General features: G+C 43.6%; 1 protein-coding gene across 1 annotated transcript in view; it reads right to left on the reverse strand.

Moving 5' to 3' along the window:
* The window catches only part of GNA13 (G protein subunit alpha 13), a 41,457-nt gene extending 20,131 nt beyond the window's left edge, over nt 1-21,326 (reverse strand). The window contains exons 1-2 of the mRNA XM_032616053.1: nt 20,857-21,326; nt 18,265-18,491 (exon numbers count right to left, since the gene is read on the reverse strand). Coding sequence (XP_032471944.1) covers nt 18,265-18,491; nt 20,857-21,139 — 510 coding nt within the window. The 5' untranslated portion in view covers nt 21,140-21,326. The remainder of the gene's footprint in view (nt 1-18,264; nt 18,492-20,856) is intronic.
* Nucleotides 21,327-25,056: the final 3,730 nt, after the last annotated feature.

A 25,056-nucleotide genomic window follows, 5' to 3' on the forward strand; every position in this document is an offset into this window, starting at 1 on the left:
GAAGCTAAATATGCTGGTTTGCCCTATTACACCAGTTCGATGTCTTGGCAGAGGTAAGGTTTTACTGAGATATTTTGAACTAATGGATGAAATCGAATTTTTTCCGAACGAGAACCACCTTCAACTGCTAATGCAGAACACTGAATGGCTTTTCAAAATCAGCTTTAGGGAAGACTTGATTACATTTCATAATGAATTCAATCCAAAACTAACAGGCAAAACAGTTTTTTGCAAACTTTATACTGCGGTAAAATCATGTTGACAACTAGTGTCACTGGAATCATAAGCAATGTCCAACTGCTTTATACCCTTTCTTTGCTGTCAAGTTAAAACAGTAGGCCTCCATTCTCATGCAAACGTGCAGCAGATATACATTTCTAAAGTCAAACTATAGTTCCGGCAACATCTTTCAGACCGTAATACAAGTGTAAAAAAAAATCCATACTTCAAAATCCATTTAACTGTGCAACGACTGGAAATGGTAAACCTGCAATGTAAATGACATGCCCAGAGGCAAACACCAGGAACAAGCTAACAGAATTCTCTAAATGTCTTCCAAGCAAAGTCTATGCTCAATTAAAACCAAATGCTTGGGTTTCCCTGGTGGCGTAGTGGCTAAGAATCCACCTGCCAATGTAGGGGACACGGGTTTGAGCCCTGGTCCGGGAAGATCCCACATGCCACGGAGCAACGAAGCCCCGTGCGCCACAACTACTGAGCCTGTACTCTAGAGCCCTCGAGCCACAACTACTGGGCCCACGGGCCACAACTACTGAAGCCTGCACACCTAGAGCCTGTGCTCCGCAACAGGAGAAGCCACTGCGATGAGAAGCCCGCGCACTGCAACGAAGAGTAGCCCCCGCTCGCCGCAACTAGAGAAAGCCTGCGCGCAGCAACGAAGACCCAACATAGCCAAAAATAAATAAATTAAAAAAATTAAAATTAAAAACAAAACAAAACAAAAAACTCCCCCAAATGCTCACTTGGCAGTACCCATCTGTGTGCAAAGACACTTCCAAGGGTGGAACGTGTAAAATCGTTAATGGATGAACATTTGCACCTGATTGTGATAATAGGGAACACCAAAACCCTGAACCCTACTTAAGCAAAATGTTATCCCCTTCCAAAAGAATCCAATTCTTCTCATTAGTAAACCTATACTACAAAAAACCGTAGACAACTTTATTATGTTCTGAATTGCGTCAATAAAAAAATCTGTGCAAACTAGAATTCTCTCCTGTTACACTGATTTTGTCTCTTGGCATGTGACGTCTAAAATATCATACCACCTAGCCCTTTACAGAAAGTTTTCTTACTCCTGTGCTAGCCAAGCGGTCCTTAATCTTGGCAGTGCATCAGAACCACCTAACGTGCTCCTTAAAGACAAAGATCCCCAGGCCCACCACAATTCCACCAAACCAAACTTTTCCGAAGGCCCACGAGACATGGTTTTGAGGGGCCGGCTCTAGCATCAGCTCAGATCTGCACAGACAGCAGATTTTATTCAAAACTGGATTTTATATTAATTTTACCTTTTGATACTGATTATATCAAATCAGCTAGGGTTTTTTTTAAAAAGCTTTGTAAAAATGTCAAGAATATTAAGAATCCAGATCAGAAACTTATTTAGCTTCATCTTATTACAAAAGTAGGTTTCAAGCAATATTTACTTGAGTTCAACTAGGTCTCACATGAAGAGCATCAGGCCTCCATTTGACATATTTGAATTGTGACATAAACAACAGAATTAAGTCTAGAAGTAGCTTTCTTTCTCTCTCTCTCTCTCTTTTTTTTTTTTTTGTGGTACACGGGCCTCTCACCGTTGTGGCCTCTCCCGTGGCGGAGCAGAGGCTCCGGACGCGCAGGCTCAGCGGCCATGGCTCACGGGCCCAGCCGCTCCGCGGCATGTGGGATCTTCCCGGACCGGGGCACGAACCCGCGTCCCCTGCATCGGCAGGCGGACTCTCAACCACTGCGCCACCAGGGAAGCCCTCTTTCTCTTTTTTAAAAACTGATTTGGTGATTCAGACACACTTTATTTCCTGTGTTACTACAGTTCTAGCAGCCTTCCTCTCCATATTCCTAGAGCCCATTTTCAAATGTCCAACAGCCTTCAAAGCTGAACTCCCAGAGATGTTTGTGGTTAAACAGTAATGCACGTGGTAGTCCAGCTGTAACAGTGTTAAGCAGCTAAAAGCCGCACGAATGAGAACAAGTATGAGAACTGCCACTATATTCTAGCAACAGGGCCCTAACGGACGTAAGACCTCAATTAATCTTATAAAGTGATTCTGCTTCTGCAACAGACACTGAAACTTTGCATGACAGGTAAATAAAGCAATGCAAAGTGTTTAATAAGGAGCACTATCTTTTTACCTGGTAAACAGGTGAAAATTACACTGTGGAATGAAAAGAGGTAACAGAATTCAATCAAATGCAAACTATAAGTAATGCAGTGGATTTCAGTTTGCTACTAAAATGAACTACTGTTGCTTAATCTTGTAAAATGTCTGGAATTTAACTGCAGGCTTATTAGGTATGTCTATAAATGGCAGAAAATCCACTGTGAAGAAATAAGTCAATTAGAAAGAAATAAGTGAATTAAAAAGCATCCCGGGCTTCCCTGGTGGCACAGTGGTTAAGAATCCACCTGCCAATGCAGGGGACACGGGTTCGAGCCCTGGTCCGGGAAGATCCCATGTGCCGCGGAGCAGCTAAGCCCGTGCGCCACAACTACTGAGCCTGCGCTCTAGAGCCCGCTAGTCACAACTACAGAAGCCTACACACCTAGAGCCCGTGTTCTGCAACAAGAGAAGCCACCGCAATGAGAAACCTGCGCGGCACAACGAAGAGTAGACCCCACTCGCCGCAACTAGAGAAAGCCCGCGCGCATCAACGAAGACCCAATGCAGCCAAAAAAAGAAAAAAAAGCATCCCATTTTTATGTGTGGAGGCCCTTTTAGTTGTGAGATTAGCATTACCTAAAATAGTTTTTTAAGAGTAAACATATTTCTTGAGAGTATAAGAAATATTAAAATTCAAAGAAAATCTATATTACCAAGACAATTAAGCAGTGAGAAATCTTCTTTTGAAATCTAAGTATACATGTGATTCTGAAAATGATGGCATAACTCGAAGTTAATATCCAGTTTCTCTTTATATAGAGAAGCAACCACTAGCCAAGTACTACAAACAACAAACACTTCCTGAAGTACTAGTAAACTACAGAACAGAGGTCTGTGTTCTAAAATAGCCAAATGCAACGGTTTAAAGTGGTTCACACCCTTGCCATGCACTTTAAGTCCTTCCATTTGCAAGTCTGGAATATTCAAAGAGGAAAAGGAATCAAGACATAAAATTACAAATCTGTTTACTCTTTAAACTGGTTACAACTGTGAACTCAACTGCCGTATGGTGCTGCCTTGATCGCCGCAGCAAGGTTTCTGTATGCCTGTAACATGCCTTTAATTTTCATCAGTCTTATAATCCCAAAACGAAGCCAGGGAGAAATGTTCTCTGAATGTTCATTAGGCAGGCTTCACTATGCATATATTTGGAGAACATCTATTCAACAGGAAACTAATTAACTTGCCTTTAAAAGTGACCTAGAAGTACGGTTGTTGTTTTTTTTTAATCAATAATTCGTATTTTGTATACACTTGTAATTTCAGCCCTGCAAATATCCTGGTGAAGCCACATCTAAATAAGGAGGCTTTAAATATTCTATGAATAGACTCTGTGTAATATAAGCCTTTCCATCTAGCATTTACTTATATATAAGGTTTACAGCAAAAATTAAATGCCAAATAAGTAAGGTACAAAATGGAAATATTTGAGGTCAAAGCTGGTTAATGAATCAAGACTCCTCATTTCAATAAGGACGTGGCTAGTAATAAAGACAGAAGGTAATACTTCTTACTGGATGGGTTCTGGGTCTTTTTTCCTCCTTCGTTTTTATTTCAAAATAAACTACAATGGAGCGGCTGGCGAGCCCACACACAGGGTAGGCATGAGACTCTCCTGGTGCTCAGGCCCTCGCCACGAACAGCCTCACTTCTGCGTTCATCCGCCTGCCCTTCCAACATTCTTGTTTTGCCTGGTCTTCACAAAGGACCCATTTTACTATTTCTTATCTTTGAGATGACCTACCTTTTTTTTTTTTTTTTTTAAATGACTTTCTCTATTCATTTTTCTCTGGACAAAAACATTGTAAGGTATTGAAGTGACACGCAGCACATGTTTAATAAGGGGATACTGTCATCTTTATCACTGAAGCATAAAGTACTACCACTCATGCCTGTTCTTTGGTTCACAAGGAGAAAGACAGTATTTACTTCTATTCAAAGAAATACAAGCTATTTTCTTTTGCTCTGTAGATAGGTCAAAATTAAGTAGACTCCAACTGAATGCACTTCCAAATTTCTTGCTGGCATTTTCTATGTACATCACTCACAACTCCCAAAAGAGCCAAAATTAGTCAGTTACGTTAAAAACCATCCAAACATTTGAAAGTATTTTTCAAATTAAATACCTCTCCAAACGAAGATAGCTTACAACAGCCTAAACAGAACTTCAGAAAGAATACCTCTGAACAGTTAGTTTCCGATTTTTCTTGCATTTAAGCCGTAAAAAACAAACTAGTGCACAGTAGTAATGAGAAATCTCTGGAAGGAAGCTAGCACTTTATTTCGTAAATTGCCGTTTTCTTGCCACCGCTCACAAATTAATAAATTCCTTTTTATATCAAGTTTTCTAATTAGACTTATCACCAAAATGATTTAAAGCTAATGGTCCTAGTTTTCTAAGAGTGCTCCAGTAGTCCCACCAAATTCCAGTTGACACACAACACAAAAGGTAAATGCAGTTTAATAATTCTACTACGGATGTCACAAGAAAGAAGGCCTTTATTTTATTAAAATGCTTCATCCTGAAGAGACAGAAAAAAGAGTTTGGCCATATGTCTAATAAGCATTTATAGGTGTTTATGTCTTACACTTATATGCTGTTCAACTTTGTTATCTTAAAGTATCAATTATTTTCAAAACCCTATATAAGAATTACAGCCGCTTCTTTAAAATACAGGTTTCAGAGTGGCAGTCAGCATTTTATAAAATCTTATTCCCTGAAAAATCAGATACACATTTTAAGTGTGAGGAAGGAGCTGAACACCGCAGAGGCGGGCTAGCTCTGACATGGTGTACGGTGCCGCTCACTACGGCAGCAACGTGGCATGATTTACCGAATTATTTATTCCATGTTACTATTTACCACCCTACTATTCATAAATACGTATATGTGAAAGAATTTTCCATATAAGTCAAAAACGCACATCCATTTCTAGAAGAATGCCTTATCAGTCCTCTGAGAAAAATCACCTCCTCCAAGAAATGCTAATGGCACAACATTAAATGAACAGGATAGAAAATTGTACAGAAACTACAGAAAAGTTTAACTCAACAGCCAATATTGTATTCAAATACTGGAAGAAAATACACCCAACTGTCAACACAGATGTCTTGGTGTGGAGGTATGGTGGCTAACTAGATGATATTCTACAATGGGCATACACATGTTTCAAAATCTCAATTTAAAAAAAAAAAGCTAATTTAGATTCTGGAGCCCATTTCAAATCAAAAAACAAAAACAACTTCCCTGTTTTTCAGTTTTCACATAATGATAACACTAAAAAGCTTAGAGTTTTGAACCCTTAAAAATTCCTCAAAGTTAAAATACTTTTTTGAAAAGGGTCAATCATACACAATCCCAACAGCATATAAAGAAATGTCTCAAATTCTAAAAGAAATGACCTCAATTGTTAAAAAAAAAAAAAATGTGCAGTTTCCCAACATAAGATATAACTTCCCAAATATAGTTTCAATTCCCCTGCTATCTAAATAGAGGGGCTCATACAAGCACTTTTTAACACCCAGAAGTCCTTGTGAACAGACACCAGATGGAAAGCTCTGCTCTGGGCTGATGTGCTGCAATGCATCTTGAAATCCCCACAACTCAAACATTACGCAATAATCCACGTTAATTAACAAAGTAATTCTATGCCTAAGATCACACAGCAGGTGACAGGAAAACCCAGACTTCGATGGATTTCACAGTCAAGCCATCACCCCAAACTCTTGGCGGCAGCGAAGCTCCACACGCCACCCCTCACCTCCGATCAATCAGGTCAGACAGCAAAGACACATGCAGCCTGTGAATGTTTTACATGTTGATGAATGTGGGTAACAGCTTGTAACGTGTGCTGGAGTATCAATTCCTGTTTCTAAGTCACTACGGGGCTAAGTGTGTTATTAAGGGACACAGGGAAGCACAGCAGTAATTATGACTGTCACACCCAAACTAGCTACGACCTTAACCTTGATGGACTTGGGTTTTATGTACAAAGCGAAGCGAACTGGCCTACCTGCCCTCCTAGGCCTCTTCTCAGTCAGTGAACACTTGCTGATTCTGCAAACTCTCGGAAGAGAGGTTACCGATGCAGCACTCCACACCGTTTATTGTATCATTTGCGCTCCTCACTGGATCGAGAGCCTCCGTGAAGGCAGGCCAGCCAGGCAGCTCCTGAGTCCCAGGGCCTGCTCATCCCAGAACATGGTGTGGGCAGATGCTCAGCACACGCTTGCTGAAGGAGGGAAGGAGCAGCGCTGCTAAGTTACCGCCCTCACTGCATAAGCAATGGTCTCAAGTAAACATTATTTGTGTTTGCCTGGCCCAACAGATTAACACTATCATTAACTGATATTAACTCTTCTCTGAGAGTGAGATTCAAAGAAATTGGTTAATATAAATACAATATACTCTTAGACTTTAAAAAGGCTTGAAAAAACCCAACCTAGTACGTCAGGTGGGCTGAACGCGCTGCAAAAGGGAAATGAGAAGAGTAAGCTGGACTTCAAGAGAACGTCTCCACTTCCTCACATCACCTGCCAGCCAGCAGTAACCTTCCTGCTGTCCGGCATCAACGGACACGTCCGTCTTCACCTCACGAGACCTCTCAGGGGCACGTGGCGCTCCTGACCATTTATTCTTCTTTAAAACCCTCTCCCGGCCCCCATGGCATTACACGTTCCTGAACGTCTTCTACCTTTCTGGCCATCTCCACTAGCATCTCCTCCTCTGAACAGTCTCAAACAGTCTGAAGGCTCCTTAAGACTCTTTCCTGAGCCCTAACTGATTTTACGCCCTTTCCCTGAGTAACTGTACGCGTTCTAAAGACTTTAAATATCATCTGAACACAAACAGCTCTGAAATTTCTCCCTCTAGCACGAAGCTCTGTTCTAGATTCCAGACATATATACCCAACTGTCTACCTGATTCCTCCTGTATGTCTCAGAGAGCTCAAAACCCAATAAACCCAAACTAAAGCCGTACTCTTCCCCCTCAAATTTCCTTCTCACAGGGTCTTTTCATTTCAGCAAAAAGCATCACTGCCCACCTGGTTGTCAAACCAGAAATCCAAGTTCCTCTTTACTCATGCTTTTCTCCCTCCCCTCAGTCAATCCATCGGCAGCCCCGTGACTCCCCTACCAAGTGTCCCTGATGCATCTCCATGGCGACCACCTGACAAGGAGGGCTCCTTGTGCAGAAGCCTCCCAGCTCTGGGGCTGCTCAGCCCCCAGGACAGCCCAAAGGCTCTCCTCCTTCCCTCGGATTCCCGCACTCAGGCGAGCCCTGGCCCGCTGCAGGCCCTGCACACGTGGTGTTCCTTCTGCCTGTCCAACTCTCCCCTCTCCTGGCCTGGCCGACCCTTTCCCACCCCTGGGGTCTCAACTTCAGTGTCACCTCCTCTGACAGCCCTCTCGTTGCTTCCTCCTCTTCTCCTCCAGAGCATTTATCACAGGTGGGATTATTTACTTGTTTGCATCCAAGATCAACGAGAACAAAGATTACTCTCATGTGGTTTGCCAGCAAGTACCCAGCCTGCAGAAAAGCACCTGACTCATTAACAGGTGGCAGGTAACATGTCCCTGAACAGCTGCTGAAAGCTGCCAGGTACCATGATTTCACTAAGGCTTAACTCTTGTTAAAGAGGAATACGTCTCCTGAAATGTGCTACCCAAGGCCTTCTTGTTCTTTTACACTTGCTCTTCAGTTTTCACATTTGAGAAGAAAAGAATTCACATTATCATGATGAAAAACGGATACTTCTGAAGTAATGCCCTAAACCTTAATATCTGCACATAGTATAAAATACAGTTACATATAAAAATATCAAATGGATATGTATATATATTCCTATCAAAAGAATAAAGTTCTACAGAATGATTTTTTTTTAAAATAAAGCACCTTTTTCAAAAGAAAGCTATCTTACATTAAGGCCAAATGTGCAAAATACAAGAGATGGGAACCTTGGTTTCTTACTAGATTGTAAGGCCATCTTAAAACTGATTGTAGCATTTGATCATAACATAACAGTTTAAAAAGTCAAGAAAAAAGTTAAGTATAATTCTCTTTACCCTAGCCTAAGAGTTGAAGTGTATATAATCTATATGACGATTCAATGTCCCCACCATTTTTGAAGCTGTAGCTAATAAAGGCAGTTTTACTGCAAATGTGGCAAGTCAGTATCAGTTAAAAATGGGAAATCATTTGTACTGCAATATTTAACTCAGTAGGCTAAATCACATCACTCTTTTAAACATATTTCAACTAGGATATATGGTATTTGCAGCTTTGTGAATATGAAGCATTTAATTATTTAGGTTTTTAAAAAAATCACTAAAAATGAATTTAAGAGACCATCGGACATTTGAACAGCAGACAAGTTTACCTGTCTGAAGCACAGGTGTGTGTGCACCCTCTCAGCTGTGAGGCCTCGCGGAGCCAAGCTGGCCAGGAAACCCCTTGTGAGCAAGTCGCTAGCGACCTGGAGAAGCTAGAGCCACTGCTCACTGCCAGCGGCTTCCGTGAGTGTTTCTTTTACTTAATATCAATAAATGGAAACCACCACACTACACAGCGTGAAGCCTAAATGCAAGTCACATGATATAGGAGGACAGACTCTCTATACATTTCTATTGAGGAAGTTCATTCTATCTAACAGGAAAATAATTTTTAAAAGATTACCCAGGGATCAAAAAATGGTAACCAGGATATTGAAAAGGAAAGCGAAAGTCTCTCACCCCCATGACAGTACTCATTATCCCAGCACTTCTTGTTTAACCTCTCTAGAAGGGAGAAGAGAAATGTCCTATTAACAGACTAAATGTAGCTGCACTGGTTGGAAGAACCCAAAGACACTGGGTTATTTTGGGGGACGGGGGTGACAATACAAGAGTTTTGTTTGCTGGCTAACATTGTTTTTAAATGGCAAAATTAAAATTTCGGGGCTTCCCTGGTGGCGCAGTGGTTGAGAGTCCGCCTGCCAATGCAGGGGACACGGGTTCGTGCCCCGGTCCGGAAAGATCCCACATGCCGCGGAGCGGCTGGGCCCGTGAGCCATGGCCGCTGAGCCTGCGCGTCTGGAGCCTGTGCTCCGCGAGGGGAGAGGCCACAGCAGTGAGAGGCCCACGTACCAAAAAAAAAAAAAAAAAAAAAAAAAAAAGAAATTAAAATTTCATTTTCTTTAGGGGAGCAAAATTAAAATTTGTTTATTTTGCTCCATTATTCTTTTAGGCTAATGAAAGTTGGTTTTTTTTTTTTTAACAAAGTGGTCAGTAGCCCTAAAATCTCACAAAAAGTAACATGAAATCTTAAAAAAAAAAAGATTCAGTATTTTATGAATATAAGGAATTTTTTAGGTTGGAAAAGAAGTCCAAATACCCTCCTCAACGTTGAGTCCACACAACACCTCTGCCAGGCCACAGGCACAGGAAACGGCAAAAAGGGAAAGAGGATACATGTGTGCAGGGGGAAGGGCGCCAGAAACAACCGAGCAGGGAGAGGGAAAGACAGAAAGCGGCACATTTGGCGAGAGTCACAGAGCACCTGCGCCCATGCTGCGGTGACCTCACGACGCCGCTGGCAGGAAGACAACTTTGGCTAATTCAGACCACACATCTGAAGCGTCTCAGGAGCACGTTCTCCACATTAAATACTTCTGGCTAGAAATCTCACGGTGCAAATGGGAAAGATCAGTACTGGTGAGTTTTATCATACATCTATACACTGCCTTATTTTCAAAGCATTTTAATTATCATTATTACATTTGATTCCTTAGAATTGTGTTTTAAAAATCATTTACAACTATATACAAGGACTAACCATAAAGATATAGACCTGTCATTTATAAAATGTTTTTTGTTTAAAATAAATAAATAAGCAAAGGGCTTTCCGAACGGACATTGCTATAGCTGTCAGGAAGACAGATTAAGCAACATTTTTTAAAAGTTTGCATATCTGTCAAGGAAATGGAAACTATACAGTCAATACAGTGAAAGGTAAGGTAAAATTAGCTAATCTGGGTCAGTATGGTAATTTATGTACGAGAAAAACAGTCAAAATAAAATAAGTAGAGAGAAGACTTTCAAACGGACGTCGCGCTGGGTGGGATGCTTGGGGTTAATGTTTCTAATGTTAAAAGTTGAGAACATATCATCCCCATTTTCACAAAATGTTAAAAAGGTACTATGAAGAAATGAAGAGCCACATCATGAATTTTCGATCTGGAAACAAAGCACAGTGACGCTGGAAAGGAAACAAGAACTGACGTAGCAATGAAAACCTCAAACCTCTCCCTGGTGCTGCCTTCATCAGAGATACCAAATGGTCTAATGAGACTGTAAGTCATATTCTGCACTGTTTACAAGTCAGGATTTCTATACGTGAAATCAAGTTCACAGAGTTAATCAAATCAAAGTTTACAGCACTCTTAACTCGTAGGAAACTACTTATGGCTTGTGGATATGGCATATACTAGGGCTGTTAATGGTTAACGATAAGAAAATGATTAATGTGTGCCAGGCACTGTGTCAAAGGCTTTACGTGAATTACCTCATGTAATCCCTACGACGACTAACAAAGGTAGTTGAATCATCCCCATTCCACAGTCGCAGAAAGAGAAAGAGAGCCTGGGGGACTCGCTCAGTCTCACACAGTGAGAGGCAGAACCGACATGAGTTCCGTCCGGCCACCTAGTTCGCACAGCACAGCAGAAAACCACATCACATTTTAAGGTCCCCACGTTAAAACCATTTGTAATAATATTTTACAATATGGAAAATAAATGAATAGATTTGAACATGGTTATTTTCTAATTTGTTTGGAAGATACAAAGTAAAGTTCCATGTAGCAAAACCAAGTATACAAGTCTTATGACTTAGACCAAAAACCAAAATAAATCAGAGAAGGGTAATTCTACTAGAGTATTCTGCTTCTATTGTAGACTAGTTGTGTATGAAAAAGTTCACCCACTGCAGTGATTTAAAAATCTTTTTTATTCGTTTTGCCAAAAGAAGAGAGATTAAATTTGAAAGATTAAGACAAACAACTACCATCGCTGAAAGAGACTGGTAAATGTAGCCAAGGCCACTAAAGTCCAGTTTCCTTGATCCGTATCAGCTCATTCTAATAATGCTCTGCTAATGTGGATGTAACAAAATCTCTTTAAAAAAAGGCATCTCGTAAAAAAATAAAATGTTCACAACAAAGACTGAAGTGAATTGTATCATACAGCTAGAAAAAAACCAAAATACTTTCAAAAAAGGAAATAAAAATCACTGCTAATTTCCAGAAATAGGTACTTTCTAACTGGAACAAAAACTTGCAACAAACTACAATCTGGAATGCTCATAAGCAGAATGAAATATGTGACAACTACATGAGAAACACTGCAAAGGAATTCATAAGAATAACGAAGACCGCTCTGATTATCTCCTCCAAACCAAGAACAAATCTGGGCAACTGTATACCAGATACGTGCCCATTTCAAAACGTCACTTTCCTACAAAAAATATATGGCTGCTTTTCAGATAACTGGTTGCCATTAAACTTCTATGCTTCAGGGTACGTGAAAAACCATGTTGACTGATGAAACATCAGTTGAGGGTCACTAGCAGTTAGTTTTCAAGGAGGTGAACATTCAAACAGCCTTCACCCTAATGCAAGGTGGTTAGGATAAACCGTACCTCTCTAACTTAGTAAATTTACCATTACATTTAAGATTATTACCATTACCATTGTAACTATAATCTGAGTTCATAAAGTAAAAAAGGAATGGCACAAGGAAACTATGGAAAGTTCGGAATATTAAAAACAACTGTGTGCGTACCGGTGCAGTGCTATGTATCTGTAAGAAAACCTTACATATGTTTAAAATAACATGCTGGAACTTAACTAGGGGAGTGTTAACTATCAGTGCAGGGTGTTGCTCAGAAGAGGAAAGAGCCCTGGAGGGCTTGCAAAATGGGGCTCTGTGCACGGGCAGTCAGCAGGCTGAGGCTCCAGGGTCTATCCTGTCATCGCTGACTACCTCTGTGAGTTGAAGGAACCTCTCTGTCTCTGAATTTTTTAATCTGTGAAATGAGGACAACAGCCCACATTCCCTTTGTTTTCTTCTACTTAAGGATTAAATGATAGTGTATGTGGTAGAAATAATTAATGTACTCTGAAAAGTACAAAGCAATTTTTGTAAAACATAAGGTATTAAAAAGTGATGTAATTAATTATCAGCACTTGAGGTAATTTTCTGGAGAGAGAAGCTGGCACCTGTCTGGGGTTAACATGACAAGATACGGCAGACTGGATGCGCTGCTGCTTATCTGTGACAGACGAACAGGGACTGTGCAACGCACCAAGTCCTTGGGCCGTTATGCTTTTCTTAAAAGCAAGCTCCCAAGTCTCTCTCCTGAGTTAGGTCCACACTCTAGTAAAGAAGAGCAATAAAAGGTAATATAAAAAGCAGCACAAGGAGGTCCCTGGTGGCGCAGTGGTTGGGAGTCCCCCTGCCAATGCAGGGGACACAGGTTCGAGCCCTGGTCTGGGAAGATCCCACATGCCACAGAGCAACTAAGCCTGTGCGCCACAACTACTGAGCCTGCGCTCTACAGTCCACGAGCCACACCTACTAAAGCCCACGTGCCTAGAGCCTGTGCTCCGCAACAAGAGAAGCCACCGTAGTCGGAAGCCTGTGCACAGCAATGAAGAGCAGCCCCTGCCCACCGCAACTAGAGAAAGCCCGTGCGCAGCAACGAAGAAGACCTGATGCAGCCATAAATAAATAAATTAATTAATTAAAAAAAAAAGCAGCACAGTATTTTAGAATCCCTCTTCAGCACCCAGGGTTCGGACATCCCACAGCTGGTCAAGTTTCTACCAAAATAAAATCATGTAAACATGAACACACCAACTCGATATAACAAATCAAGAGATCTACTTAGGTGTGCATGTATATGTGTTACACACGTGCACACACACAAAATCTCACCGAGTTATAGTAAAACTATAAGCACAGGCCAAAGCAACCTCTTTGTCCTCAATGTAAACAGTAGTACAGCTCTGGGTTCCCAAGGCTTGGATAACACAAAACCATTGTGACACTGGATCAAGTTTACCAAAACCAAATTCTATAGACCTAAATGTAAAAAACTCTACAATTCCTAATGTAACATATAATCCTTGTTATATAGGCTGAATATTTCATCCTAAGCCTAGAATCAGGAGGTTTTTAGCAACTTGAAGTCAAAGTCCTTCTTTGATTTTATTCATAAAGAAAATGGACAAAACCCTTCTTCCAACAGAAAACTGAAAATAGTTTTACAACTGAAAGTAGTGATTCACCCTTTAAAGCAAATCCTATCTAGCGTTAAAGAACAAACAAATGCCTCTAACTCTACAGTATTTCAAATCCATACTGCAGTGCAAACAAAGAAGCGAATCCCTCGGCCCAAAGGGAAGTTCCTATTCTACTGAGCGCTCAGCTCCTTTTTGCAGGCCGCTGCGTGAGGCTAAATAGGTACTTTGTTACACAGACTGAAGGAAGAGCTGCTTAATGAAAAAACTAGCTCATCAGCTTGGAGAAGTGTAACTATCCTCAAGCACAAACTGTACTACTTGAGTAAGAAAAATTAAGTCTAACCCAAGGTACCACGATAACAAAGAAAATGGTTTCAGTGGCAGGAATTGCAAAGAAAAGCCCGGTCATCACAGGAAGCTGTATTAACGCCGACACCGTTACAGTATGTACAGACGCAGCAGTGCTCCTCCCAGAGTCACACACCTTCTTGTCCTGTGTAACCAGGTCTATGCGTTCTGCTTACATTCCTGAATAAGTAACTGTGTTACACAGTCCAGAACAATCTAACTGGCAGTGACTCCTGCTACATGTCCCCAGTTGCATCGCTTCCCAGCCATCTCTTTAGTCCTCTAAGTTAGCAAATTCCCTAGTTACAGTCACGTGAGTTTTTCTAAAGAGAGGGTATCTCCTCAGTACAGGGGCAGGCTATGGTGAATGTACAGCCAAGGCAGAGCATTACAGACATTTAATTGAGACCTAGAAGAGACCACTTCTTAGGATATACTGTCCTCAGTGTGCTAGCTTATACGAACGAGAAAGGCACCATAAGCTGTAACAACAACTTGAGTCTTTAGACTTTTCTTTTTCCACAGTAAGCTATTTAGCTTACCCACAATGAGACTAACCAGAAAAGGAAATGTTTGCCTTTGGGAACTAGGGAAAGAAAACATTCATGTTTGCACCCAAAGTTATTCCTAACAAACGAACAGCCTGCTAAAAACTAAAAACCAAAGCTGTGATATCACTACCCTACCCTCGTCCCCAAAACTGATTAAAGGGCTGTCATTCATCTTAAGCAAAAAAGCCGTAGGGAGGCTTAAAAACTGCCCCCATTTTTTTGCATTTGAATTTGCATTAATAAATTTAATAATCAAGGGTTAGTTGAAACCAAAAAGGCTAATTTTTCTTATTTTATCTGCTAACTCCTCTCATTTCCCCCATGACTACTTTTTCTATCCAAGATTCAAGAATATACTACATTGTTAAACATAACAAAAAAGAAAAATTGATTCTGTAATACAAGAACTTCCCATCTCCTGGAAAATTAACAAACTAGCATACAGAAACACTCATGTTTCCCAGGAAAAAAATGAGGACTGTTTCTTTTTTTCTAGAAGAATATTGTAATTCAGATCGTCTAAAAAAAATGAGGAAATGAAATGTGTCAGGCCCTATGTTAATGAGAGAAAAAGACCAAAAAAAGGCAGACCAAAGGAGATTCTGCTTTAGAGGGAGATGAAAACACAAACCAAAGAGCTGGAACACCAGGTGAGGCACCAGATGGGGGTCGAAACGCAGGCAGGCAGGCAGGCAGGCAGGCTAAGGAAAGGCATCCCCGTCCAGCGCGAGGCCCAGGGAAGGCTCCCCGCAAGAGAGGTCGGGCACGGTGGCCCCGGAGCAAACCCACCCCACGGCCTACGGCCTGCCACAGATACAAACCACGGGGCTCCTCCCAGGCTCCCCAGGCAAGGAAGGGAGTTGAGGAAACTGTTCTGTTCTGGTTAAGCAATGATTCCAGCTGACTCTGCTGCAAGGGGCCCATGGACCACATGCAGTCACATTAAAATCTGGTTGGCGCTGTTCTAAGTGAAGGGGGAGACCTAGTAACCAGCTACGGGCCTGAAGAACTCTGGCAGAGGGACTCTGTGAAGACGGCCACGGATGCAGAAGCCCAGGGCACGTGGGATTTGAGAGGTCGTAGGGTATGTGATGTGGTCTAATGACAGTGGAATCCTACTAGGCAAGCCAGTTAGAGTCCGGACTCACACGGAGAGGTTGCACTCTGTTCCAGAAGCTGTGGAGAACAAGCAGAGCTTTCTGAGCAGACCTGGCCGTGTCTGGACAAGATCACCTGGGAGTCCAAGCAGGAGGTACCAGGACATGGAAAGGTGGAAAGGAGGGACTGATGCAAGAGACTTTTGGGGGCAGAAAAGACAGGACTCGGGGCTTTGTGTGTGTGGGCGGGAGAAGGAACCAAAGAGGACCCCGAGGAAAAGTTGAAGTAGGCAAAAGTGCCTCCCCAGGGTCAACAGCACGCCGAGCACCACGCAGCATCCTGAAGTCTGAGAGCCACTGATCCAGCGCACTCACTGAGCACCTACCACCTGTGTCAGGTATACCATTAACAATGCCGAGGAGACACACGGGAAAAAATCCCTGTCCTCCAGGAGTTAAAACTAGATCTCTCCCTGCTCCTCTTTCCCTGTGTCTCTACCTTTCATCAGAAAAGAAGTATTTCTGGAACTCGTCTCTCCTTGCCTGTGAGGCCTTCTCTGCTCTGAAAGCATCAGCTGGCTCAAGTCAAGAACCTGGAGGTCCTCGGCCTGAGTGGTTTTACCCATTCGTTCTTAATGGCGAATAAATCCTCAGGAATGCCTTCTCCACAGCGATGGCCATGAGACTGTAAGATGTGAACGTTCAAATTCAATAAGTGTCACTGAGGTCCAACTTTAATTAAATGGACTTATGGAACTTTCCCACAGAGAACTTTACAGCACAGCCATTTGTTTCTTCACTGAATCAATATGTAGTGTGTGCTATTACAGATGGATGCTTTTTCCCTGACCTGGAAGGACGAATAACATCCTGAGAAAATTCATAGTGAAAAGTGTGGTTTGTTGAGAAAATGAATTTAGAAGAGAATAAGCAGCACTTAAAAACAGGACGGAGGGGCTTCCCTGGTGGCGCAGTGGTTGAGAGTCCACCTGCCGATGCAGGGGACACGGGTTCGTGCCCCGGTCCAGGAGGATCCCACATGCCGCGGAGCAGCTGGGCCCGTGAGCCATGGCCGCTGAGCCTGCGCGTCCGGAGCCTGTGCTCCGCAACGGGAGAGGCCACAGCAGTGAGAGGCCCGCGTACCGCAAAAAAAAAAACCCAAAAAAAGCAGGAGGGAGGGTAAAGGGAGATGAGAAGGGGTGTGTGGAAGACAAAAATTAACCCCAAGTCTGAGAATTGGATGGAGGTCACTTGTCAAGTTAATTCATAATTTTCAACATATAATGCTGCCAGCTACTCAGTTTTAACAATTATGTGAGATTGCCCTTGTCTCTCATTAATGGATAAATTAACAGACAACATACACACACTAAAGAAGAGAACTATACCAGACAACACATAATCAAGTGCTAGGCTGTATGTTACACACCAGGGCCATAATTCAGAGAAAGTAAAGATTCAGGTCTCAGTTTTATCAAGAGACAACGAGAACACTTTTCTAGAACTTTTCATTGCCAAGACTGCTGCTGAGTACAAACTGTAACAGCAAGGACTGCTGGCTGCACATCATTTTGCAGCCACACCCAGAAATGAGAATCGCTTTAATGCCAGTGACATCATCAAACAACGTTCTAAGCAGTTTTACTTTTAACTGTCACTTTATTTTGATCACATTACAGTAAAACACTTCAGATCTGAACTCCCTCCAAACTGCATACAGTCTAGATGGCTATCATTCCTGGGACCTTTCCGGTCTTTGGCAAATAAAACCCCGAATACAATCAAAGCATTCACAATTAAATTATAAAACACTTGATTAAAAAAATCTATTTCAATCATTATTTTTGTATCTTTAACCTAGATCAGATCCTTTTCCACTTTCTCTTCAATGTTGTATAATAGCTACAAAGTCTTACGGGAGTCTCGTTTAAGACAAAGTAGATATAATAAATATAAAATAAATTCTAGGTGCTTCCCATGTGAAACAGAGGTATAAAAAATAACAGATTATTTTTGTTTTTTAAGAAGGAACATTTTGTAAAACGTGCTTAGAAGCCTTAAAAAAACACAGCATGCAAATATACAAGAAGCATGACTGTTAAACATTATTAAGGACTTTAACCTCTTTACAGATTAAATTAATCTGAATCATGAAATAAATACCTCTAAAGACTAAAGATAAAGAGCACATCTGAACAATCAGGTTACTGAACTCTTAATCCAAGAGTAAAAGGTCAGTTTTTAGAAAGATCAGTATTGTTGCTGGAATTGAGAGATTACTTCTAAAAGGAGAAAAAAATTAATAATTTGAAAGTGCCTGAGAAAATCATTATGATCTTACTTTCAAAAAGGAAAAATGACCAACTAATTATAACAAATTCACCAAACCTATGGGGTTTACCTTACTTTTATCTTGCTCAGTTTAAAAAGTTCATCTATAGAGCAATCCAAGTTTCTGAGGCTAAAATTCTGGATAGATACATTATATTGTGGAAGTCAGTGAAAAAGGTGTGTTAGAATCAGATGTTAATAAATGCCGTTAAAATAAAATCACAACATTAAAAAAAAACCAAATCTCTTACCAATTGAAATTCTCGACGCCGGTCATAGGCATTCTGTATACCACTGTCTGCCCATAATGCTCTTATAGCAGGAAGATACTGTAAAAAAACTCGAGTTTCCACGATTCCCTGGGCCGTCAAGGGGGTCCGTGTATCAAACGCCATCAGCTTGTCTCCATTGAGGTGGTTTGAGGTATCCCCCCAAGGAATGTGAAGCTTCTCTCGAGCATCTACCAGCACCCTCATACCTTTGTTTAAAAAAAAAAAAAAAGTGTGATGGGAGTCATTAGATATTCTCAGAGATTTGATTCTAGTATTATTTCCTTAAACTTCTTAAGTACTCCAGGCCTGGTGCCTCCAAAACTGGAGACCAACGTCAAGACAAACAGGAGTAACTTCTCAGAGTGTAAAAAAAAAAAACTAACAGCTGTTCACAATCATAAAATTAGAGCCTTGAAAAGCAAATACAATTAACACAAGTGCTCCTCCTGAAGGGCTTTAACACGTTCTAATTTATAAAATAACTCCTGGGTAGAACGCCGTCACAAGAGAACCAAAACTAGCAAAGGAAAAAGAAATCAAGCTGCATAGCCAGAGGTCCAGGCCCCGAAGAAAGATCTGCAGGCAAGATTTTACGAGTCTCTCAAAGAGACGTCTATTTATGAGACGTCAAGAACCAAACTTATCACCCTGTGATCTGCTTGGTCCCTGAGCACCCTGCTTAACCCTGAGTCTTCCAGGATCACATTCAAAGCTCAGAAACTTCTCCCATCTCAAGCTTCAAATCAGTGTAACGCAGAGAGTGGAGTCAGACCTCCCTAGAAGGAGGAAGACCAACTGCAAAAAAGACGTAGAAGCTGAGATTTCAACTCACAGAGATTAAATCAAACCCATTATTTCTAACACTAGACTGTTACCTTTAGTCCCTCTTAACAATCACAGGACTATTAGGTCATCTGTTTGGTTAACTGAAAAACCGTTTTGCTGTCAATTTTCTGATCACGCCAACTCAAAAAATGCAGATGGCTAGTGACTGCATCTCATCATCAAAGCTCGAAGTAGGTCACACGTAGGAGCCCGTGCACATGAAGAACCAGGTGTTTACCTGGCTGACTATCAGTTAACATGCTGGCTCTATGCATTGACAGAATCCCTTCCGTTCAGCTGCATCGTTCAGCTGCATGGGGATACAAAGGTACCTTCGGTTAAGGACTGGCTAAGCAGTCTTCGGCCTTGAAAGAGACCTTAATTAGTTTGGTTCTAAACTTGAAGACAGGATAAATACAACCACTTTTTACAGCTTAACTTCAGAGGTACTAGGGCTGGCTGTGGTCTGTGAGCTCCTGGCCTAGTGCCCTTCCCCCCCCCCAAGCAGTTTTCCTCTACTCAATCCCGGGAGAAAAAAAGTGTCACCAAAGAGTGACTTAGGTACTTTCTGAACAACAACAAAAAAACCCTTAAAAAAAACGATGCTTGGAAAGGCCTGAAATCTATAACCAGCTCCTATATAACTGCTACCCAGATGCAATAGAGAACCCTCATGCACCTGAAGTACCAGGCTCTGTATCTCAACTCTGCCAAAATGCCTTTTATATAAAGTACAAAATAGGTGCTAGTAAGAAAAATGAGTGCTAATTATCGCTCCAATGACAAAAATAAAATACCCTCTTATGTAATTCTTTGAAAGCCCAGAACTAAAATTCTTGTGTGTTTTTCACCTGAGAACAAAGCTCACTCTCAATTTTAAAAATACCCACGAACAGCAGCAGAGCCTATGGTCTAAGCCAACACTAATTCATTGACTCAACCTGTACAGGCTCCGCATCACATTTAGGCTGAAGATTCTTTGTATCAACACACGATTTCATTTAAGTAGTAGAAACAAGTGTGGTACCCCCTCCCTCCCGCCCCCAATTATTAAGCAAAAGAAGAGTGGAACGTGCTGCATGGTGATTACAGGCAAACATCCTGCCCGACCGTGACACTGGGGCGAAAAACCACCGCTAACTTTTTTAGGCTGACTGTATGGTGTACTCTTTCCTGATAACAGCACAGTAAATAGGACACCCTCAAGTTTCATGTCCTTGCCCCAAAGAGCCCAAGAGCTGTCACACTTCGCCCTTGACCAGGGTCTCGGGCACAAGTTTCCTGACTGCGGCGGTTCCAGAACTCCCCGGCTCAGGAGTTGGGAGCAGCCCCGACCCCATGTGACTCGGGTCACCCACCAACCGGGGTGGCGAGGCTGGGCGGGCAGCGCCCCGGCGTGGAGTGAGGATGGACGGTCTGGGTTTGGCTCGTCCGGAGGGAGGACAGGAGAGGTCACCCCACGCTCCGGAGCACCCGGCTCGCCTCACTTCCCTCTCGCAGGGGGCGAGGCCAGCGGCGGGGTTGGGGGTGGGGGACCCGCCGCGCCCCCTGGCCGGGCGGCAAGGCGGGGAACGGGTCGCCCCCGGGCATCCTCTCCCCCGGGCCGCGCCCCCTTCCCGCCCGCCGGGCCCGGTCCTTCGCCAGGGACCGAGCGAACGAGGGCGGTGCCCGGCCCCGCGCCGCGGCCCGAGGCCAGGCCCAGCGACCCACCGGCCCCCGGCCCCCCGGGCCCGGGATCCCCGGCACCTTTGATCACGTTGCTGTAGATGGTGGGGCGGAACTCCTCGCGCGCGCGCTGGTCGAAGTCCTGCCCGTGGATGATGCGCATCTGCTTGAGGAAGGTGGACTTGCCGCTCTCGCCCGCGCCCAGCAGCAGGATCTTCACGAGCCGCTTCACGTAGGTCTTCTCCCGCGACAGGCATTTGTCGATCTCCTTGGACTTGCGCTGCTGCTCGGCCTCGCCGCTCGTCAGCACGCAGCCCGGGAAGCACACGGACAGCACGGACCGCGACGGCAGGAAGTCCGCCATCTTGCCGCCGCCGCCGCCTCGGCGGGCCCCTCCGGCTCCTCCGCCTCCTCCGCGGGCGGCGGGCGGCTCCGGCTCGGCGGCTCGAGGGCGCGGAGCGCTGCGGCGGCCCGAGCGCGCTGGGGGAGGGAGGGAGCCAGCGGACAGACTCGCAGGGCGGGCCGGGCAGGGCGGGCCAGGCTGGCCGGGGAGGGAGGGAAGGAGGGCGGGCCCGGGAGGGGCGGTGGCCCCGGGGCGTGCGCGCGCCCGCAGCCTCCCGGGGGCGCGCGCGCACGCCGCGGCCGCTCCCCCGACTCGCGCCCCGGGCCGGAGACTCACGTTCTCTCGCGAGCCCGCGACCGCCGCCGGGCGCGCGCGGGGAGGTGTCGGCTGGGCGGAGTCTTGTGGTCACGTGACCTCCATCGGGGCCGGGCGTCTCCGCCCGGGGCAGGCACCTGGGGAGCCGGACTTTCGGTTGCCCTTGAATTGGCTGCACCCACTTAGGTGCAGAAGGGCTACTTCCGATGGCCCGGGCGGCCGGAGACCAGGTCGCGGGCGCTGCCCTTTGGGCTCCCCAGCCGTTTCCGCCGTTCTTACTCCTGGTTACTCCCCGACGCCGGCTGTCACCTAATTTCGAAGTCTTTGGTTCGAAGTTATACAAACAGCGAGCGCGAGCTTGGGAAGTTTTTGGTGCATTTTCTTAAAGTGGGTTCCTTGACATCCTGCTTTCCCAAGCCCAGAACTGTGACCAGACGTCATCCATCCTCCTCCAGTCCCACCCGCAGCTCCCTTTGTCATTCTCAGACCTTGCCGTTCCTCTGAGATGTGCCAGGAGCGATTGTTGATGTTTCGTTGATGTGGGTTTCCACCCGAGCTGCCGCGCTGAAATCTGGACAGTAGCTGCCGGAGGGTGAGGTCATGGTGAAAATCCCCCTTGACCGGACACTGTGATACAGGCTCTTCCCTAGAAGGAAGCAGATAAGCAAACAGACCGAGGACAAGAGCCGGCAAATTTTAGGTTTCCTGCCAGATTGCAGAGGATATGACCAGCCAAGGGACTTTTTTTTCTATCTTAGTAGCGGATTCAGGCCAGGACACCTGAAGGGCTGCCAGGAGACAAGCGACAAGTGACAGCTGGCTTGGCAGAGAGACTGCATCGCAAGGACCCCGGAAGCCGACTTCTTCTCTCTTAGTATTCTAGTTTCAAGTGGAAAAAGGCATTTGGGTCGGTCTCTGTTTACGGCAGTGCAGCCCTAATGCTCCTCGATTGGGGCTTCTGGGGCTCAGAAACTTCTGTGTCAGGCACTGAGGTGAGAAGGAGGTCAGCAGTCTGAGAGGCTCATGAACACGTTTAAATTTAAAAATCAGTGCTAATCAGTTTACTGGCCGGGTTGGGTTAATGGCTGAGGAGCCTCATGACTTGGTAAATTGGCTGCAGTAAACAATACCTACAGTAGGATTATCTCCTGTTGTCCTGGCCGAGCCCACAGGGGTGGATAAGCTACAATATACAAAGTAGGGTCAGTTCAACTCCAGTATCTGTGGATTGATAGGGTCAGAATCACTAGGCCATGCCTTCAGGCAAAATCGATGGTAAAAGTCCACCCGGGATGCAAGATCTCTCTGTAGCCTCAGCTAGTGTTTGGGAAGTTCTGTTCTCCAACCATGAAAGGACAGACCTCTGCCCAGGACAGGGATATAGCATTGGCCCCCAAACACCCATTTCTACGTGGACTTCAGATGCTAATTTGAATTCTACAAAAGCAGGAAGAGAGAAGCCTATCAGTTAGTTAACATCTTTTTTTCTTTTTCCAGTAGTGTGTGCTACATAATTGGAGAACCAAGGATCCCTAGGAGGCAGGAAGGTATTCCCGCCCTGCCAATTCATGTTGTGACATTTAGACCAGCAGAGAAAGCTGTTCCAAGCCCTGCCTGTAACCTTCTGTTGGAACAAGCTTGGCTCAGATCAAGCCCAGCTGCTCTAATCAGTGTTTCCGAAAAAAAGAGACCTCTTTGGGCCCAGCCTGGAGTCTGGCTGCAGCTGTCCAACTGCTTCTAACTGTTTGGTCATCAAGCCACCTTGAAAACATGAGCATTAAAATGAGCTAGAGGTTTGGTGACTCCTCGGAAAGTTAAACGTAACAATTGCCCCATGACCCAGCAATTCCACTCCCAGGTATATACCCAAAAGAAATGAAAACGGGCGTTCAAAGAAAAAAATGTACACCTGTGTTCATGGCAGCACTATTCAGAAGAGCCCAAAGGGGTGAACAACTCATAGATCCATCGATGGATGGATGGATAAACAAAATGCAGTGTACCCATGCAACGCAATTATTCAGCCATAAAAGCAAATGAAGTACTAACACGTGCTACAATGTGGATGAACCCTGAAAACATTATGCTACATGAAAAAGCCGGTCACAAAAGGCCACACAGGTAAGGCTCCATTGATATGAAATGCCCAGAATAGACAAATCCATAGAAACAGCAGATTAGTAGTTGCCAGGGGCAGGGGGAGGGGGGAACAGGGAGTGACTACTTAATGGGTGTATGGGCTTTCCTTTTGGGGTGATGAAGATGTTTAGGAACTAGATAGCGGTGATGGTTCATTCACAGAACATTGGGAATGTACTAAATGCCCCCAAATTGTGCACTTTAAAATGGTCAAATGATGAATTTAATGATATGTAAATTTCACCACAATAAAAAAAATGAAGTAGGGAAAACAATAGTTTCCATAAAAGTCTTTGGATTCATTTAACATTGTGCAATATTCAGTGAATAGAAGTGTGATTATGGTTTTGGGTTTTTTTTTTTTTTTTTTGGCCATGCAGCTTGTGGAATCTTAGTTCCCTGACCAGGGATTGAACCTGAGCCCTCGGCAGTGAAAGCACAGAGTCCTAACCACTGGACGGCCAGTGAATTCCCTGATGATGATTATTTTAAAGTAGTGCTAACAGTTTAAATTATTTGTACCAGAAGCAAATCCACTCTAGCTGTTGCTTCAGGTTACGTTATAATGATATTAGTGATATTCTAATTTTCAGATAGTTTCATAACCAAAAATAAATTCTGAACTTTTTAAGGGAATATAGAGTTTGTTGGTTGGAATTGGATTGGCTGGCTACTCCATTTTCAATAGACCCAGATGTGAATTCATTGGAAACATCTGTATTAGCCAGTTAATCCATATGCAAATGAGGAGTTCAGATGCCCAGAGGAGCTGTGATAAAATGATTAAACAGTTAATTAGTTGCAGTGCTCTTTTCTTTCTGGAAACTCTAAGTCTAGTGGCAAACAGTCTTGCTAGATAAATAATGAAGGTGTGACTAAAATTGTAGAAATGCTTTTCCAGATGGCTTTTCTACTCTAATGTGGGCACCTTATGAAGGATCCTTTCTAGCAATACTGTCGATTCCTGAAATCTACTATTTGTGTTTTTTTTTGTTTTTTTTTTTGGCTGTGCTGCTTGGCTTGCAGATCTCAGCTCCCCAACCAGGGGTTGAGCCGTGCCCCCTAGAGTGGAAGCACGGAGTCCTAACCACTGGACCACCAGGGAACTCCAACCATTTGTAACTTGCTATGGGAACTGAAAGAAAGTTTTCCTATCTTATAGTCACAGTTTTTTAAAAAGTGGCATTACTTAGCCCGTTTACCAAACTCCATGCCAAATAACTTCGGGCTGTTTACAAAAATCAGTATTTTCCACAAAGGACAAAAATTTGTCACCCTCAGACATGTTCGAAAGAATGTGCCAGAGGCTCTAGGAACAATTCCAAAAGAAGAGTTAAAAACAAAAATTTTTTTTTTTGGAACGATGGGACATATAATTTAAATAAGTGTTTCACCTGCCAAGGCGACTACTCCCTACTCAGGACAGGACCCCACCCATTTAAATATGTTTATTTAAAAATCAGTCACATTACTGGATGGTGAAA

Source organism: Phocoena sinus, chromosome 20, assembly GCF_008692025.1.
Source record: "Phocoena sinus isolate mPhoSin1 chromosome 20, mPhoSin1.pri, whole genome shotgun sequence".
Taxonomy (NCBI): Eukaryota; Metazoa; Chordata; class Mammalia; order Artiodactyla; family Phocoenidae; genus Phocoena; species Phocoena sinus.